Source organism: Tamandua tetradactyla, chromosome 1 (assembly GCF_023851605.1).
Source record: "Tamandua tetradactyla isolate mTamTet1 chromosome 1, mTamTet1.pri, whole genome shotgun sequence".
Classification (NCBI taxonomy): domain Eukaryota; kingdom Metazoa; phylum Chordata; class Mammalia; order Pilosa; family Myrmecophagidae; genus Tamandua; species Tamandua tetradactyla.
Genome location: NC_135327.1, coordinates 60,269,438 through 60,288,142, shown reverse-complemented (window position 1 = coordinate 60,288,142; position 18,705 = coordinate 60,269,438). Strand labels below are relative to the sequence as shown.

At 59.2% G+C, this 18,705-nt stretch overlaps 1 protein-coding gene across 1 annotated transcript in view; it reads right to left on the bottom strand.

Annotated features, from left to right (window-relative positions):
* The window catches only part of NTSR1 (neurotensin receptor 1), a 38,776-nt gene extending 22,790 nt beyond the window's left edge, over nt 1-15,986 (bottom strand). The window contains exon 1 of the mRNA XM_077117239.1: nt 15,276-15,986. Coding sequence (XP_076973354.1) covers nt 15,276-15,986 — 711 coding nt within the window. The remainder of the gene's footprint in view (nt 1-15,275) is intronic.
* Between the last annotated feature and the right edge of the window lie 2,719 nt (nt 15,987-18,705).

Here is an 18,705-nt window from a genome sequence, read left to right as displayed (position 1 = left end):
ATGAGCAGGGAGACGAAACCAAGTGTAGGATACACAGGGAGAGATGCTTGGAGTCAGAGGAGGCCCTGGGAGATGCTAAGCTAAGAGATAAAACCCAGCGTCTGCCCTAGAGAAGCTAAGAGAAAACCCACAGATGCTTGGAGGAGGAAAACGCCCTGGCCGAAGCCGGAGGGACCCACAGGAGCCGGGAGAGCTGGTTTTACGGAAACCAATCAGGAGAGGACAGCAGACGCCGCATACGCCTTCCCATGTGACAGAGAAACCCCAGACAGGATCGGCCTTTCCTGAGTCAAGGTGTCCCCTTACTGAGGCCTGAATCTGGACATTTTTTCATAGTCTTAGGATTGTAATTTGTAACCTAATAAAAGCCACTCGTTTCTGGTATATTGCATTCTGGCAGCTTTAGGCACCGAAAGCCACCCAGCTCAGGGCAGCCCATGCCATAGCCCCTGCCGTGCACACAGTCACCGACACCCCCTCACTGCCCCCACCCACACAGAGCTGTTCCCACAGAGAGTCCAGATGCGTCCCTGGGTTAAGCCATGTGTCCCTGTGCAGCAGGGCCCGGCTGAGGAGCCATCTGGGTGATCCACGGGGTGCTCGGGCGGGGCCAACCCTGCCAGCTGTTCCCTTGGGGGTCCTGGGTGTGGTGGGAGGTTGGAGAGGCGGGGCTGGTGCCATCAGACGGCTGTGGGGTGCCCCTCCCCCTCCACACCCCCGGGCTCCTGCAGAACACCCACCCCAAGTCCTGAGTGCGTCCTGAGCCAGGGCGGTGATGGCCGCTGGGGACCCTGCTGAGGGCTGGGCCTGGGCTGGTGGCCCGGTGGATGGGGAGGGGACAGAGTGCACGCCCTTTGTGGCTGAGATCCTCAGCCTTGCGGGGTCATGTCCGTCTTTCCCGGCTTGCCCATTTTTTCTTTTTTCTTTTTGCATGAGAAATGAACTTGAACTGCTCTTCTGTGGAGACTTGTCCAGCCCATGTGGACTTAGGGCCCAGGATGTGGGACAACTGAAACCACAAATGGCTTTAATTTCCCCCGGAAAAACAGCTTTGCAGAGACGTTGAGAAATGAGTGCTCTGCTGCACTGAGAAGCCAAACGGCGAACGCCCACGGGCGGGAAGCCGGTGTGGAAAGGGAAGCTGGGCTTACCCAGCTGTTTGCTGACTTATTCACCAAATGAGCCCCTGTGGCTGTGCCAGGCTCTGTGCCGGGCTCTGTGCAGACACGGTGCCAGACTCCATGCCAATGCTATGCCAGGCTCTGTGCCAACACTGGCACCTGCAGTGTCTAGAGGGTCACAATAGGTGCTCAGTGACTATCTGGTGACCTCCTCTGTTCGCTGACCAGTGCAGCATTTCTTCAAGCCCCTGCCCTTGGCCCTGACTGACCCGTCCAGGGTCTGGGTCTCCTGGGGCTGCCATAACAAGCCTAGCAGCTTAAAGGCATCAGCAAGGCTGCACCCAGGGCTCTAGGCAGAGCCCTTCCCTCCCCTCCCCTTCCCTCGCCCTTCCCTTCCCAGCCCTTCCCTTGCCCTTCCCAGCCCTTGATTCGTGGCCCGCTGGTCAGGCTCCCATCACCCTGCCCCTTGCTCCTGGCCTCTCCTGTGCATCTAAGGACCTCATGATGCACTGGGGTCCCTGACAATCCAGGATAATCTCCTGCTTTAGAGCCAGCTGCTCCACCCCCATGCCTCGTGCCCCGTGTGCCCACAGGTTCCAGGGTCAGTGCACGGCCACCTGGGGCCAGAGTCCCGCCACACACCCACATCTGTGAGGTCTACACAGAACTGCAGCACCTCGCTTCCCCAAGGGTGAGGTGGAGACCATCCCACCTCAGGCGCTTTGGAGGCTCAGCAGGATGTGGGTGGAGTGTAGCAGGGTCTCAGGGAGGCCGCCACGGGCCACAGACACGGAACTTGGGGAGGCCGCCATGGGCCATGGACACAGAACTCGGGGAGCCCATGATGGGCCATGGACATGGAACTCGGGGAACCCGCCATGGTCCACAACATGAAACTCAGGGAACCCACCATGCGCCATGGATATGGAACTCGGGGAGCCCACCACTAGAGCATGGACACTGGAGCACTGGCTGCTGCCCGTGTTGAGGGGTCACTGTGGTCAGCTTAGCCGTCTCCCCAGGGGAGGCTTCATGTTGGTAAGACAGGCTAGTGTCACTCAGCTTGGTGGGTCTGGGGTCTGCAAGTGGCCCCCGGCCCTGGGCCCCTGTCACAGGCCACGAGACAGGCCCCTGTGACCACTCCCTAATCACAGCCCTCTCCCACCCAGGGCAGGGACCCTGGGCTCCTCTGGGAGACGCTGCTGAGCAGAGAGAGCCGAGATGCCCTCCCATCCCCTTGTCCCCTGTGTGTGGCTGGGATCCACTGTGAGTTGGGCTGGGAGCCCCAGGCAGCCCTGAGCCAGCCCCTTCTCATAGCTCCCTTGGCGCCTGCTCCCTGCAGGGCTGCCACCCCTCCCCACCCTCCCCACTGTCCTCCCCACCCACCCTGCCGCCCTTCCCACCCCACAGAGCCCTCGTGGGGCGCCTGGGGCCGAGGACCCAGCGCGGAGCAGGTTGAGGCCCAGAGCTGTGGGGTGTGCTGGAGGGCACGGCTCAGGGCAGCTGGCCCCCATGTCTCAGGAGTGGGACGGACAGACAGGGAGGACGCGGGTGATGGGGCAGCAGTCAACGTTCCCGTGTCTCACTGTGGGGTGGTGTTATGGTGGGATGGGGCAGCATGGCGGGTGGAGACTCCACTCCTCCTTTTTGCTGGAGCTGGGCCGGCAGCAGCCCCATCCTGGGGCTGTGCCCCCGCCCTGGGAGAGGCCACCTGGGCCTGGTGCAGGGGCCGATCAGAGGCCCCGAGGACAGGACCTCTTGGAACCCGCACATATGACCTTCTTTGGAAAAAGGTCTTCGCAAATGAAGTTTGGGGTCTTGACACAAGCCCATGCTGGGGTCGCTGGGCCCTGCAGCCAGTCAGGGGGCCACGAGGGGCAGGCAGGGCCTCTGCAAGGAGCGCCCCACGGCCCCGGCCTGTGCTGGTAGCTGTCACTGTGAAAGAAGCACAGCATTGTTTCCAGTACCTGTGGGACGTGGTGAGGGAGGCCCTGGGCCCCCTGGAAATGCGGGCTGCAGATGCCCATGGGGGTGCCCGTGGCTCTCCGTGGTAGCAGAACCCCATGAAGGGGTAGGGTTTTCCTGTGGGGGATTTAACTGGAGGCCGAGTGCCTTCCCCCACTCCAGATCGGACACATCGAAGGGATTTTTAATCCTTGAGACAGCATCTTCTAAACAAGCTGCTGGAGAAATTAATGGCAGGAAGCTTAGCCGGAGGTGACGTGGCCCGAGTGCCTGCTGTGACCCTGCCTGGGCCGCGTTAGGTGCCTGGCAAGAGCGTGACAGGACAGGGCCCCCCGAGGCACCCCACTGTCCCCAAAAAGATTGAGGTCCACCCCCTGAGCCCAGCCCTCGGTCTGGGAGCTTGCAGAGAGGGACTGGTGGCTTGTGCCCCCTGACCGGGTCCGAGCAGACCCTGTGCAGCTGTGAGAGTGGCGCGGCAGGCGCGTTCTCTTCTCTGGGCCAGAGCAGCGTCCCCGAGTTCTCATCCCTGTCCATGGATGTGACCTTATTTGGAAATAGGGTCTTCAAAGCCGTGATTATTTAAGAAGAGGCCACACTAGACTAGGGTAGGACTCAACCAAGAGAGCCGTATGAGTGGAGGACATCTGGACATGGAAGGATGGAATGATGGAGAGGCCACATGATGACAGAAGCAGCCAGCCCAGGCATGTCAAGGCAGTCTGCACACTCCGGGAGCCGGGAGAGGCAGGGAAGGGGACTCCCTCAAGGGTTCTGGTGGACCCCACCTCTGCACGCTGAGAGAACCCACAGAGCCGCCTGCTGCGCCTGGCCCCCCGTGCAGGACGCTAGGGGCTCCGTCACAGCCTGGGGCTGTGCAGGGACCTCCAGTCTCGCATCACCCGTGGGGGGCGCACACCTTAGCTAAACAGGCTTCGGCCCTGGACAGAAGCTGGGGAATGACTGGGCCCCTGGTGGACAGAGAGGTCTTTGGGGACAGCCGCTCTCCTTTCCTGCATCCTGCATGTGTGGCCGAGGCCACAGAGGCTGCCAAGGCAGGTGCACATGGGGGCTGTGGCTCACAGGGGCGGGACGCCTGGCTCTGGGGTTCTCCTGGCACCCCTTGCTCTGCCTCTCCGCCTCGTGCCCTGGAAGCAGGGGCCTGAGGCCCCAAGTGGCCATTATGAGGAGAAGAGAGGGGCACCTGCCACAGAAGCCACTTGGGAAGAATTCAACGCTTGCCACTGCTCGCACGTCTGGAGAGGGCTGAACACGGGGTGGGGACCACCTTGGAGAGAGCCCCTGGTCTGGGGGAGCCCTTGGTCTGGAAAGATGCCCACCACTTGGCCCAGTGCCTCTGTCCTTTGAGGTAACCAGGTGGGGTCAGGAGCCAGTGAGCCCAGGCCAGGTGGAGCTGGACGCAGGCCGGGACGAGGGTCCCAGATGGTCTCGCTTCCCCGGCCCGTGCAGGCAATAAATAGCGCCCTGCAGACAGCGGCTTCCCCCGCACATCCTGCCGGGCGCGCCGCCTGCGGCCCCAGCGAGTGGGGATGTGGCTCGCCCAGGCCGGGTCCTCCTCGTTGGAGCCCGGGTGCGAGGCCCCCACACCAGCGGGCAGCGGTGCAGGCCCAGCGTCCCAACCCCCCCTCCCTGGCTCCCCCCACGCCACCGGGACTCTTAAGGGCTGTGAGCAGTTGGAACTGCTGTGGGTTTTTTGTTTAAACAGAGGAGCCGTTTTTGAGTTGTGAGCGTACAAACCCCCTGAAGAATGCACTTAACCTTTAAATACGTCAAAGGAGAGTTCCTGAAATTTACAATAATTCACCTTTTCACAGACAATGAGCTTAAAAGGTTGAAGTCCAAATAATGTTGCTCTTTTTCATAAGCCTCAGCCCAAGACACACACCGGAAGCCGCCAGCCGCTCTGTGGCCAATTGTATCTCTTTGTTGTGTTTCCTTTGCAACATTGTTTTAATAATTTCTTTGAACCAAAGTCTTTTATCAGGAGCTGCCACAGATATTTTTGAAAGTAGGCAGTGTTTAAAATCCACAGATGACTCCCACGGGGCACTGGACTCCCTCTCCTGTCAGAAACAACCATAAAATTGAGGACAGAGTTCTGGGCCGCTGTTTTCAGACACTGGACAGGCTGCCCTGCAAGGCTGGGCCTCTGAGAGCAGAGAAACTCATAGGATGTATTTAAAACCTGCAACCTCGCTAAGAAAGACATACATTGAAATAAACAAATAGAAAGACAAAGAAGGAAAGAAGGACAAAAGACTATGCCCCTAAGCTCTTCACCCATCTCCCGTTCAACCAACACAGGGAAGTACGAGCCAGACTCATCAGGAACGGAAAGAAAAGCCATCAGACTGCAAAGGAAGAAAGAAAGGTCACCCCACTCTACACAGAGAATTCCAAGGAACCTACAAAACAGTTCCTAGAACTAAATACATGAGTTTATACAGCACACAACAATCAGTTTTGTATGTTGACCAGGCAGGATGCAAGGTCCATGTACAGAGATCAATCTCATGTATAAAACTGGTATTCAAACTAGGGTAATTGACACTCTAACAACAGCACCCGAAATGGGACTACAGTATTTACTGAAACTACTACTGCTGAAAGCAATCGCAGAAGAGCTAAGTAGACGATGAGATGGGTTGTCCCTGTGGGTTGGGAGGTTCGAAGTTCCCCCCAAATGATCTGTATAGATAGGACAAACCCAGTAAAAACCCCAGCAGGCTTTTCTGCAGATGTTGACAAGATGATTCTAAAATTTTTGTGGAAAGCAAAGGATTAGAGTAGCCAAAACAATTTTGAAAAAGAACAAAGTTGGAGATCTCCTGCTACTTGAGAGCTACAACGATTAAGACAGTGTGTCCTGGAGAAAGCACAGACTCAGAGATTAAAGGAACAGGAGAGAGTTCAGATGCAGAGCCACACGAAAGTGGGGAATTGATTTTTCACAACGGTGCAAAGAAAACTCAATAGAGAAAGGACAGCCTTTTTGACAAATGGTGCTGAAACGACCGAATATCTATATGTAAAAAATGTATATGTCATACCTTTTGGAAAATCAATGCAAAATGGATCATAAACCAACTATAAAAGATAAAACTGGAAGCTTTTTGGGAGGAAGCATAGGAGAAAATCTTGGTCCCCTTGGGTTAGGTCTTGGGTTCTTAGACATGACACCAAAAGCACAATTTATAAAAGGAAAAAACAGTACATTGGATTTCATCAAAACTAAGACTGTTTGTGCTGTGAAATACATTGTCAGGAGAATGAAAAGACCAGCTAGAGCCTGGGAGATGTATTTGCAAATCGCACACCTGACATAGGACTTGAATCCAGAATATAAAAAGAATTCTCAAAACTCAACAGTAAGGAACAAAAACCCAATTTAAACAATTAGCAAATGACTAGAAGGGCCACTTCATTGAAGAAAATATACAGATGTCAGGTAGCACCTGTTTACCATATTCAGTCATTTGGGAAATGGAAGTTAGACCCACAGACACCACCGCTGAACCTGTCCGAGTTGCTAGACAAGAACAAGACGACACAGACACCCGATGGCCCCGCACCCCCATTGCTGGTGGGCGTTCCAAACGGCGCGGCGCGGCCGGTTTGGGGGAGGCTGCTAGCTTCCTGCAAAGTGGAACACATGCTTCCTGCGTGCCTGGCAATCCCGCGCCTGGGTATTGGCCCAAGAGAAAGGAAAATGTAAGTTCGCGCAGAATCCTGTCCCCGAATGCTTGCGGCAGCTTTATCCGTCCCTGCCCCAAACTGCCCCAAACCTTTAGTGGTTGAATGATAAACAATTTATGGTGCATCCATGCCATGGAATCCAGTCCACAACAAAGAGGAATGAACTATTTATAGAGCAGGCAAACGCCCTGTGTGAATGAAAGAAGCCAGGCTCGGCCGGCTCCTCGGCGCGGCTCCCCAGAAGGGCCGTGCTGCGGGTCAGAGGAAGGACGGTAGCTGCGGGGCTGGAGGAGGGCGCGGGGCCTGCATAGCCAGCCTCTGTCCCGGGAGGGGGTGGCTGCACGATTCTGCCCACTCATCACAACTCATAGATGCAAACAAAATGGTGAATTTCACGGTATGCACATTTAAAGGCAAATTTTATAACAAAAAATGTGTTGCTCCCACCAGCCCCCTGTCCCTAAGTGCACTGTTCCCTCCGCAGCCAGGACAAGGCCCTTGAGGTGGGCAGCAGACGCTGCTCTGTACTGCTAAGATCAAAGCTTCAGCACTGTCCAGCACTGCCCCTGCTCCCTGGGCTCTGGCTGCACAGCCTCCCGCTGTCCATTCAGTCCACCTGGCCTGTGCCTGCCTCAGGGCCTTGGCACGGCTGCCTCCACTGCCTGAACTCTGCTGCCCCCAGTCCCCTGTGCACTGTGGGGATGCCCATGCCACCCCCAGGCCATTCTGTCTGACCTGCCTGTTCGGGCTGCAGTCCCATCCTCCTTTGCTGAACTTGTTACAGCTTCTCCTTCCTATGGGAAACCGTTTTGCTCATTTCCTGTCTTCTCTGCTGGAATGTGACCTCCATGGCACAGACTCTTGCCAGTCTGTTCACGGCACACCCCTCAGCCCGGCACCATGAACGAATACTGAAGGAAGCAGGGGAGGGAAACGAAAGGTTGCCCTGCAGAGGCTGGGGAGAAGGGTCTGCAAACTGGGTTGCCAGCAGCAGGTGGGATGTCAAGGCACCACCAGGCAGAGCCCAGGGCACCCAGCAGCCTCCAAGCCCCAGGGCCATGCTGTCTCTCAGCCGGAGAAGTGGCCCCTCCTTCCTCTTTGCTCACAAACACCTGACGTCCCCAGTTGGAAACTGAGAGGGTGCCCAGGGACTCGGCGCCCCCCAGGAGCTCCACACACTGAGCCCCAGCTTGTTGTCCAGGATGAGAGGCCCATCACTGGGCAAAGCTGGCCAGAGACGTAAATGCTGACCATCCCTACCACCCCACACCCCATGCAGCTTTCACTTCTTGAATGACAGGTCCGAGAGGTCATTTGCACTCACTGCAATTCGCTCCTTCAGTCTCTGGATCTTTGAGTTTTGCTAAATGCTTGGTCGTGCAAACTCCATCACTCTCCCCGCCTCCCGAAAAGCCCCTAGGCACCCCTCAGCCAGGCCCATGCACCCCTGGCCCTGGCCACTGCTCTGCTCTCTGCCCCCACAGCTTTGCCTTTTCCAGAATGTTCTAAGAACGGACTGCACTTGTGAGTACAGCACCTTTCACTGCATGCCTCCGAGTGCGGCTTGCAGCCTCCAGGCGGGAAAAGGCTTCAGACTCACCCCCTCTCAGCTCCAGCCACTGGCTGGCCACGCAGGCTTAGGCTCTGGGAGCCCCACACCGCAAGGCACACGGGGCGCCTCTGGGCCTAAACTGTGGGTCGGATGCCCCCTGCCTTCTGCACCGTTTGGGGGCTCCCCAGCCAGCCCAGGGACCCCACTTTCCTGCTCCTGCCAGGCCGAGCCTCCTGGGCCAGCATCAAAATGAACTAGCTGGAGTCTTCTCAGAGCCAACGCTGGAGGATGCAGGCGGGGCCTAAGCTGGGAGGGTAGAAATAGGTCACAGCTGCTCGCAGGCCCGAGGGGCTCACACGGACCCTAACCCTAACCCTAACCCACTTGTCCTTTAGCACTCCCGCAGGGCTGGAGACTGAGCCTTGAAGACAAAAAGTCCTAAAAACGCCATCCATCAGTCTGAGCTCAGGGAAAGCCTTGGAGGGCCCAGGACATGAATGCTGACACGGGGCTCTGATCTGAGCCAAGGTCACTGCAGGACCCCTCTCGGCTGGCCCTGCGACTCCTCTACTGCTCCCTCCTCCCCTGAAAGTCTCGTCCCGTGGGAAACACCAGCGGATCAGGGACATCCCTGGGTCAAGGGCATTCTCGGCTCCCTCTTTCCAGCTGCATGGGGGATGCAAGTGGCCCCTCTGAACCTTGGTTTCTTCATCTGATAAATGGGATGACAAGATGAGCTGCCCAAGGGGGCTGCAGGGGCCCACAGAGATTGTCTGCTGTGCTGGTTTGAAAGGATGAATGTACCCTAGAAAAGCCATGCTTTAATCCTAATCTCATTATGTAAAGGCAGCCTTTTCTTCTAATCCTTATTCAGTAATGTATGTTTGAAACTTTTATTAGAGCATCTTCCTGGAGATGTGACTTAATCAAGGGTGGTTGTTAAGCTGGATTAGGTGGAGATGTGTCTCCCCATTCAGGTGGGTCTTGATTAGTTTACTGGAATCTTATAAAAGAGGAAACATTTTAGAGAAAAGGAACAAGAAGCAGAGAGCCCACCAGCCAGCGACCTTGGGCGAGGAAGAAGGAAAACGCCTCCCGGGGAGCTTCATGCAACAGGAAGCCAGGAGAGGAAGCTAGCAGATGACGCTGTGCTCGCCATGTGCCCTTCCAGCTGAGAGAGAAGCCCTGACCTTGTTCACCATGTGCCTTTCCAGATGAGAGTGAAACCCCTGACTGTGTTGGCCATGTGCCTTCTCACTTGAGAGAGAAACCCTGAACTTCATCAGCCTCTTTGAACCAAGGTATCTTTCCCTGGATGCCTTAGATTGGACATATCTATATAGACTTGTTTTAATTGGGACATTTTCTCAGCCTTAGAACTGTAAACTAGCAACTTTTTAAATTCCTCTTTTTAAAAGCCATTCCATTTCTGGTATATTGCATTCTGGCAGCTAGCAAACTAGAACAGCTGTCCACCCTTGCCCTCGGCCTGCCTGCCCGCCTGCCCTTGCCCTCTGCACCCCCTCCCCTGCCCGCCACCTGCCCTCCCCTCTCGCCTGCTGCACCTCCCACGGCACATGTGCTATCTGCACATACCCACGTTGCCACTGCCCTCTTCACTCCAAGGCCAGGCCCCTGGCAACTGGACATGGTCACATATACCTGCTCCTGGTGATGACCTGTCCCTCCACCCCCACGCCACATGGCCTCGGTCACCTTTATTAGCCCATGGTCTGTACTCCACAGGTCATGACCTATTCTGCATTTCAAACCTCCAGCATCACAGACTCTTTTTTTTTTTTGTATACTGTATGGCGGGGGTCACATTTCATTCTTTTTCCATGTGAGTATACCATTATTGCAGCACGATCTGTTGATTTTGTCTGTTTGTTCATTTGTTTTACTGGTTGGCTTTTTTTGGGGGGGGGGGGAGTGCTTGGGCTGAGAATCCAACCCAGGTCTCCTGCATGGCAGGTGAGAATTCTACCACTGAACTACTTTTGCACATGCCAGCATCATAGACTTTTATGAGTTTTTTTTATCACTGCAAGTTTCCAACATATGAAAAAAGCAGATAATACCAGGCTCCTGCAATGGTCACTGCACGGCCAGTCTCGGCTCACCTCCCCCCCCCCCACCTGCCTCTCCCCTCCCCAGATGAGGGTCAGGTGAAACCAAGATGCTGTATCGCTTTGTCTAGACACATTATTTCAGTATGTACTTCCAGGAGACGAGGACTCTGTAAGAACGATAACCACAACCGCCTCACCATGACAGAAATAAATTACAAAATTCCTCACTGCCCTCGTGTTCTCAGTCGGTGCCGAGTTCCCAGATCGTCTCCAGCTCCTGCAGCATCTGGAGGCCCCTGGGAGCCGCCCCCGAGCCCAGCAGGGCTGTGTCCCCTGAGTCCTAGGAGCAGCGACCCTCTGATGTGGCTGCAGCTTACCAAAGGCAAGAAACTGAACTCGATGTTGGCTCTCCAACACTGCCTCCTCTACAGCCCCGTTCGGCCAGTCCGTGGCGCAGCAGGTTCTTCTCCAGCATCTTCTCTCCTGCTGAGGCCTCGTGTGGCCGCAAGGTCTCCTCTGATGGAGAACCTTCCCCAGCCTGTCCTTTCTCCTGGACCCTTAGACCGGGGGCATCCTCCTGCCCCCGTAAGTGGACCAGGTGCTGCATTTGGGGCAGGAGCCCCCAGAAGGGATGCAGGACCCCCTGCTGGCACCATTTCCGTAGGTGCAAACCATGTGGCGGGTGAGACGGTCCCCACCTGGTCCTCCCCGGCACAGCTGCCACCGCCCCTCACAGTCAGCTAGAGAGACAGGGCAGGAGCCGGGCACAGGGTGAGACACTGAGAGACGGTCCATGACCAGATTTTATGGAGCCAGTTTTCTTGCACACTGTGGATACAGCTTGGCCACCTCTCCCTCCCTGGAATCCCATCACATGTCCACTGTCTGGGCGTCCACTGCGTCCTTTCTGACCGACCCACCAAGGACTTGGAGTGGTGAACGGGGAGCTCCTTCCTGGGCCAGGAATTGACCTCATTCCCCACCCGGCCCTGGGCTGGCCACCCTTTCTGAGCCAGACTTTCCAGTCCCGCTGACAGGGAAGGAAGCTTCCTAAGGCACAATGCTAGGGAGGGAAGGCCGAGCACCCACGGACAGGTCCTTGGGGAGGTGCAAGGCCCCCTGCTCGGGCAAACAGCACCAAGAAGAGCACTCAGTACGACTGGGATTGGTGTGTGTGTGTGTGTGTATGCGTATGCATATGTGTGCACGTGTGCATGATATGTGTGTGTGCGGGGCACGCCTCTAGAGCAACTTAAGGGATGCTTTCACCTGGCTTGCCGGCCCCCGGCCCCTGCTGTCGCCCCACTCGTCTCCCCGCAGGGCTCTCTGTGCAGCTGGGGTGCCAGGGCCTCGGCTAGAGGCCCCTGAGGCTGGAGGCTGATGCAGAAGATGCTGACCTGGCTCTGCCTGAAGGGAGCCAGGCTGCTCCCGGCCACGCGCAGTGACCGCTGCGGCCTTGACCTTGTCAACCCACGTGTTTCCGCCTCTGCTCCGGGCGCCTCGGGCGAGAGGGTGGTCTGCAGCCTCGGGTCTGGGCTCCCCTTGCCAGCCGTCCAGTGTCGGGACCCCACGTGCTGTGGCCCCAGGAAACACAGGTGCCTCCCGACTTTGGAGGGAAAAGGGAGTCAGGAGGTGCCTCTCAGAGCCTCTCTGGCTGCAGAGATGGCCCCAAAGTCTGGGAAGGCTGGGCAGTATCAGGGCCCCAGTACACATTGTGTGCGTATGTCTGTGTATGTCTATCTGTGTGTGCAGTCTGTGTGTATACACGCACATGTGTATAGATATCTGTGTGTGCATGCATGGCCGTCTGTGTACACATGTGCATGTCTGTGTGCAAATGTCTGCATGTGTGCATCTGCGTATGTCTCTGTGCATGCACATGTGTCTCTGCATGTGTGTCTGTTTCTGTATGTGCATGTATGCACAAGTGTCTCTGTGAGTGTGTCGGCATGTTGTGTGCCTCTCCATGTGTCTCTCTACTGTGTGTGTGCAGGTGTGCGCATGTGTGGCTCTGTAAACACCCATGTGTGTGCCTGTGGTATGGTGTGGAGGCAGGTCCCTGGCCCTCAGTCCCTTCTGTGACTTCATTTTAGAACGGGGCTGAGCCAGGGTCAGACCCGGACAGGCCACATCATGCAGGTGGGGCCAGAACCCAGACACAGAATTTCTCTCTTGCCACGCCTGGAGCCTGGGGGCATGCACAGCAGCTGCACTAGGGCAGGTGGCAGGGATGTGCTGAGGCCAGGGGTCTGCGGGGTGGTACGGGGCTGGACAAGTCCTGGCCAAGGTCGCCTCTGGAATGGACACCCATGTTCACAGGCTCGGAGTGCCATCCTCTCGGCCACCTGCCAGAGCCTGTCCTAGTGGTGCTGGATGGAGGGGGCCGCCCAGCCCCCAGGAGAAGTGAGACTGTACCCCAAGTGCCTGCGGTGACGACTGAGGACGGCCAGATTGCAGCCCACGTCTGTATCTCCCACCCAGCAGCCCTCCCTGTACATGGCAATCCCGAGGGTTGGCAGAGGGCTGGGGGCTCCTGGGGAGACCCGTGGGCGGACATGGGAGGTGAAGTTGACACCCCGCAAGCCGACAGGCCTGGATCAGCCCCCGCCCCCGCCACACCCATCTCTGAGCTGGGACCGAATCCCGAGCCCCCCGAGCTGAGTTCCTGAGCTAAGCCCCGAGCTGAGGGGCTAGAAGGGTGCTGGCCTGTCCTTGGCTGGCCCCCACCACCCCGTCTGAGGGCCGGAGGCTCAGGAAAGGCCCATCTCCACAGAGCAGTGATTATTCGAAGTTGCTCAGGCATTTTATCAGAGCAAACTCCCTCACTTTAAAGCACAGCCTCTGTTTGCAAGTGCCCAGGACAGAACCCCAGAGAAGCAAAGGGCTAGAGGGCCCCAGAGGAGGAGCCGGAGCTAGGGAGGAGCCCCGCTTTGGAACGGGGGACTGCTTTGGTCAGCTGACGCCCCAACACTTTAACACCTGGTTGATGAAAGGGGACATACGGACAAAAGGGGACTTATGAACAAGGGCATGTAGCCCCTGCTTGGCAAGACAGCACTGCTTAAATAGTGGAAGCCCACCCAGACTCGCTGAGTGGGGAGGGTGATACCCTCCCCCCGGGGCAAACCTCTCCTCTGCAGAGGGTGCGCCTCATTGGGGGAATCTTTCCAAGTACCCCGAGATGCAGGGCGGCAAGGAGTCCCCGTCATCAGCCCATCCATTGCTTGCACGCTCGCTGCCATGTCCTTTAAAGAAGGAGGCCGTTTTCCAAAAGCATCCAGTCCACAGCACCGAGTCCATGCTGGGTTGGTACTGATCTGGGGGTGCAGACAGGTAGGAGCTGGGCCCACAGGACACACACAACAGATATTTACTGAGGCCACTGGCCCCCGCCCGCCAGCTGCCGAGCGAGACTCAGCTAAGTAATGCTCTGAGACGTCGCATCAGCTTTCAAGCCCTTGAAGATGACAGAAGTGCCTTGGGGAGGGACAGAGGACGCTTTTGAGGGGGCTGCGGCTAAGCTGTCTGGTACCTGAGTCCCTCACTATTTGTCTTTTGTTTTGGATGATCTGAAAAGGCCAAACTGCTCCTGCCCAGAGCTTCTGTGTCCTTATGTCCTCCAAAAGCAGGTTAAGAGGGGCTCCCCCACCCCACGAGCTGGGGTGTCCCCCTGAGCAAAGCCCACCCAAGACAGGAGCTCGGGCAATGCCGAGCAAACCTCAGGGGAGCTGCCGGCTGGGGACCCTGCGCCATTTGCCGTGTGGTACCCCATCTGGTCCCGCCCTGGTGCGGGGAGGGGGCTGGTGGGTGCAGCCTACTCGGACCCACCTCAGCCCGGGAGGGGGCCACTCCACGCCCACCACAGGGACCCCGGGGCACCCATCCCAGCCAGGGAGCCCACCCAGGCAACACTACCTGCCCAGGGTGCAGCATCCCCACCTCCCACCCCCCCACCCCGCCCCATCCCAGCCCCAACTGCTCCTCCAGACCCCGCCCCTGCCCCCATACCTCTGCCTGCACTGGCTGATGAGCCGCCCACCAGGTGCCTCAGCCCCCAGAACGCCAGGACGTCCCGTCTAGGCTGATTCCGGGGACGGCTCCCACTCTGCCCCCACCCCCAGGGCCCAGGTGCCCCACACCCAAATTTCTTCCCCCTTCCCAGCACAAGCATCATCACCACCATACCACCACCTGCCCGCTACCCGCCAGGGAGCCGCCTTCTCCTCCTTAAGCCCACAGAAGTGGGTGCTGGGATGCCTCGCCTTGTGCAGATGGGGGAACTAAGGCCCAGAGAGGCCAGGGAACTGGCCTGAGTCAGCCCTGGTGCAGCTCCAGCTCCAAGTTGGGGCCTGGTGGGGCAGCGGGGAGGCCCAGGGGAGTCGGCGAGGGGTCTGGCTGCAGGTGGGGTGAGGTGGGGTTTAACCTTTGGGGGCACAGAGTGTTGGGAAGCTGATGAAAGGGTCACGCCCCAGAACCCTTGTGCCAGCACCCTGATTTTATGCTCAGCCTTGGGGAATCTGGAGAAACCTGAGGCCTGTGAGTGGCCTCCTGGCAGACCACTGACCCTGGGGTCCCGGTCCCCTTCCTTCAGTCGAAGAAGCGACTGAGGAGGGTGAGTGGTTCTCAAGTGAAAGGTGGGGGGGTGGAGTCAGGCCGCTCCCCGGATCCCAGCGTCCCTTCCCAGCTTCCCAGACATCTCCTGGGACACTGCTCCACCTCCCTGGAGAACCAGGGAGCCAGACTGGAAAGCGCCTTCGGGGCGAGGGACAGGGAGCCCATGCACAGAGGCTTTCCCAGGGGGCTCGGGGAGACCCCGGCCCACTCCCCACTGCACCACACAGAGACACTCACCTGGATGACGGCCTTGACAGTGGCAGCGTCCACGGTGGGAGTGCACACCAACCCGCCCGGGTGCTGGCCGTCGGCACTGCGGTTCTGCTGGCCCATGGTGAAGAGCATGGGCACTGCCAGCAGGCCTGAGGCCAGCCAGATGCCACCAATGAACTTCTTGGTGCGGCTGCGCGACATGAGAGTCTTGGCCCTGAAGGGGTGGCAGATGGCCAGGTAGCGCTCCACGCTCAGGCTGGCCACGTTGAGGGCCGTGGCATAGGTGCAGGTGTCGCGCAGGAAGTAGTAGCCGCGGCACCCGGCGTCGCCGAAGGCCCAGGGGTGGTGCACCCAGATGAAGTTGTACAGCTCCAGCGGCAGGGCCAGCAGCAAGATGAGCAGGTCGGACAGCGCCAGGCTGCCCAGGTGGTAGTGCACGGTGCCCTGCAGGTGCTGCAGCGGCTTCCTGCGCGCCAGCGTGAATGCCGTCACCGAGTTGCCCACCACGCCCACCACAAAGAGGGCTAGGTACACAGCCGTCACCAGCACCTTGGAATAGATGTCTGTGTTCACGTCCAGGTCGCTGCTGGGCGCCGGGGGGACGCGCTCCGACGCATTGTCCGAGCCGTTGCCCAAGCCCAGGGCCAGGAGCGCAGACAGCCCCGACGGCGGCAGCGGGAAGGGGTCAGCGGCCGGCGCGCCCGGGGATCCCGGCGACGAGCCGTTGAGGCGCATGATGGGTGCCGCCGCCTTCGCCAGGGTCCGCAGCTCTGCCCCGCTCCTCCGGGGCTGGGAGCACGGGCGAGGTGGGTCTCCAGGCAGGGGCAGAGGAGGGGACGCCGGAGAGAAGGGCGCTGGGAGGCACAGGGGTGCGCGCCGGTCAGTCTGGAAGCGCCCGACCCAGCCCTCACAACCCCGCGAGCGCTCAGAGCTTGCGCTCTCCCCGGGCTTTGGGCTCCCTCCGAGCCGTGCGTTTCCTCTGGGTTCCGGGGTCCCTCCGCTTTCCGGCGGCAGCTCGGTTGAACCCCCGCGGAGAGCGCCCGGCGGGCTGGGGCGGCGCAAGGCGAGCCTGTGGCGCGGAGCGGAGCGCACGCATGGCCGCCCGGCGCGCACACCTCCTCGCGCTTTCCCGCCCCTCCCTCGCTCTCCGCGCACACCCCTCCGCACGCCTCCCTCCGCGCTGGTGCCTCTTTGGTCTCCGCGAACCTGGGGCTGAGCCGGCGGCTGCGCGATCAGCCCCGTAGTCAGGGGTGGGGGTGGGGGGTGGGGGGTGGGGGAGGGGGGACGCCCCAGTTGCTGTCCCTCCCTACCCAGGTGCAGAGCTGGTGGGTCGCCCCGCGGGCGCTCATGGCCAGTCTGGACTGGGTGGGAGCCCCAGGGAAGTGGGATCCTGCGTGGAATGCGGTGTGAATGGGGGGGGGGCAGTGTCTGCGGAGTATTGGCTCTTTCAGTCACTCTTTCTCCCGGCAGCACACCCTCCCCTTCCCTGTTCTCCCCAATTTACCCCTCCCCCACAAGGGAACTGTCCCCTGGGCGGAGGCAGGAGGTGGCTTCCTGCAGAGCTGGCCCCAGACACAGCTGGCTGGTAACAGCCCCTTTCTCCTCCCGGCCCACGCTGTGAGAAGCTGCGGGGTGCCAGAGGTGGGGTGCCCAAGAGGAAGCGCCCCGGGTGGGAGGCCTATAGTCAGTCTAAGTCTGTGGGGGTGGGAAAGGACAGAGTGGGAAGAGAACAAAGCATGAAGCCTCCCGATCAAGCCCTGTTTCTTTGAAGGCATCTGGGGAGCTTATGCCACCAAGACAGAGGCTCCCCCAGGCTCCTAGTTTGGTCACATCTCTGTGCCTGGGCCATGCCCTGGCCATGCTGCTGCCCCAGAAGGCTTCAGGCCATTGTCATCGTGTGGTCTTCAGGAGTCCCCTCTGAGCCCCCACCAGGGCAGATTTGGGGAGGGGCAGTCGAGGGGTGCAATGCTGGGCAGGGGGTGTTTGGTCCCTTTCCCCTGGTGGCCTTCCCCTGCTGGGCTCTGCTGCCCTTGGCACCACACACGTTTGCGAGCACACGGGGTGCCCCAGCCCCTGGCTGGGGTGTATGTTTGCTGGGAAAGGCACCCCAGCACAAGCTGGCATCTCTGGGTGCCCAGGATTGCCTGGGAATTGTTCTGCAGACAAGAAAACTGGGAGAAGCTCATATTCCTGAGAGTGGGGGAGGGGCCACCACCATCCCTCTCTGGGCCTTCCCTTCTCCCACGCTGGAGGAGACCTCTGGGCTGCCCCCCTGGACTGCCTGTCTCCGCAGCCCAAGGCGTCCGATGTGACGGATCACTCACGCCAGCTTCATAGACTGTGTGGGCAGGTGGCGGTGGCACCCAATTGGGGAGAGTGGACCGGTGAGGCAGGCCAGGGTCCAGGCCTGCAGGGTTAGGATGCGGTCCAGGGAGCTGGGGCTGGCCTGGCTCCCCATCACTCTTCTGTCCCCCACCTGCCTAGGGCCTGCCCATCCTCATCAGGGAGCCAGCGCTCAGAGAGCCGGCTTGAAGCCGCCTCTTCACGACTGCACAGAGGGTCCCCAGGCTGGCCGCAGCACGGCAGGCTACACAGGGGGTCCCGCTCTGCTGCCTCGTGCTGGGGTGGCTTCTGCCTTCTCTCTGCCTCTCCTTAGCTGTCTGGAGAGTGGGACCAGGCTTGAGGACTGGCTGCACGGTGCCCAGGTGGCGAGTGTTGGTGCCAGCATGCAGCAGGCGCCCGGCAAGGAGGGCTTCAAAGCTGTGCCCGGCTGGCCAGGACTCGTTTTCTGAAAGAAATGGCCCCCCACTAAGTGGCCAGGACGTTGGGCTGGGACCTGTGATGGTGCCAGTCCTGTGGGAGACACCGGAGTCCCGCTCACTGTGGGGTCTGACCTCGGGCCGGGCTGTCTGCTGGGCCCACGTGGGGGCAACAGTGGGGGCCAATTGGCTTCCACCCCCAGCTGCACCCACCGCCCGGCCAACCACGAGTGGGCACTGCGCCCCTTCTCTGGCAGCCCACTAAGCACTGTTTGGTTTTCAAACCCTTGACCTTTTGGCTCAGCCAGCCTCGGGGTTTAAAAAGTCATAAAAGGCAACTTATCACAAATATTTTGACAAGGTATTTGCTTAAAAACACCGAGGAAAATGTCACTTGGAAGAACTCCTTCGGCAGAACGTGGGCAGTGGGCCCGTGGAGGAGGCTCCCCAGTGGCCCTGCCCACTGCTGGGCCATCTCCATGTCATCTTTCTGCCCTGCATGGAGGGCCGGGCAGCTCAGCAGCCAGGTTGGCACTCCGTGCCCCTGCCTCCTTCTCTGACCCCTGGCCATGAGCCCTTTCTGAGCCTGAGAGCCTCTGAGGGACATGGTGGTGAGGTGCTTGGAGAGGGCCAGGGCCAGGCTAGGTCGTCCCCCTTGTGACCTGCCACCCCTCGGCCAGTGCCCGGCTCACACA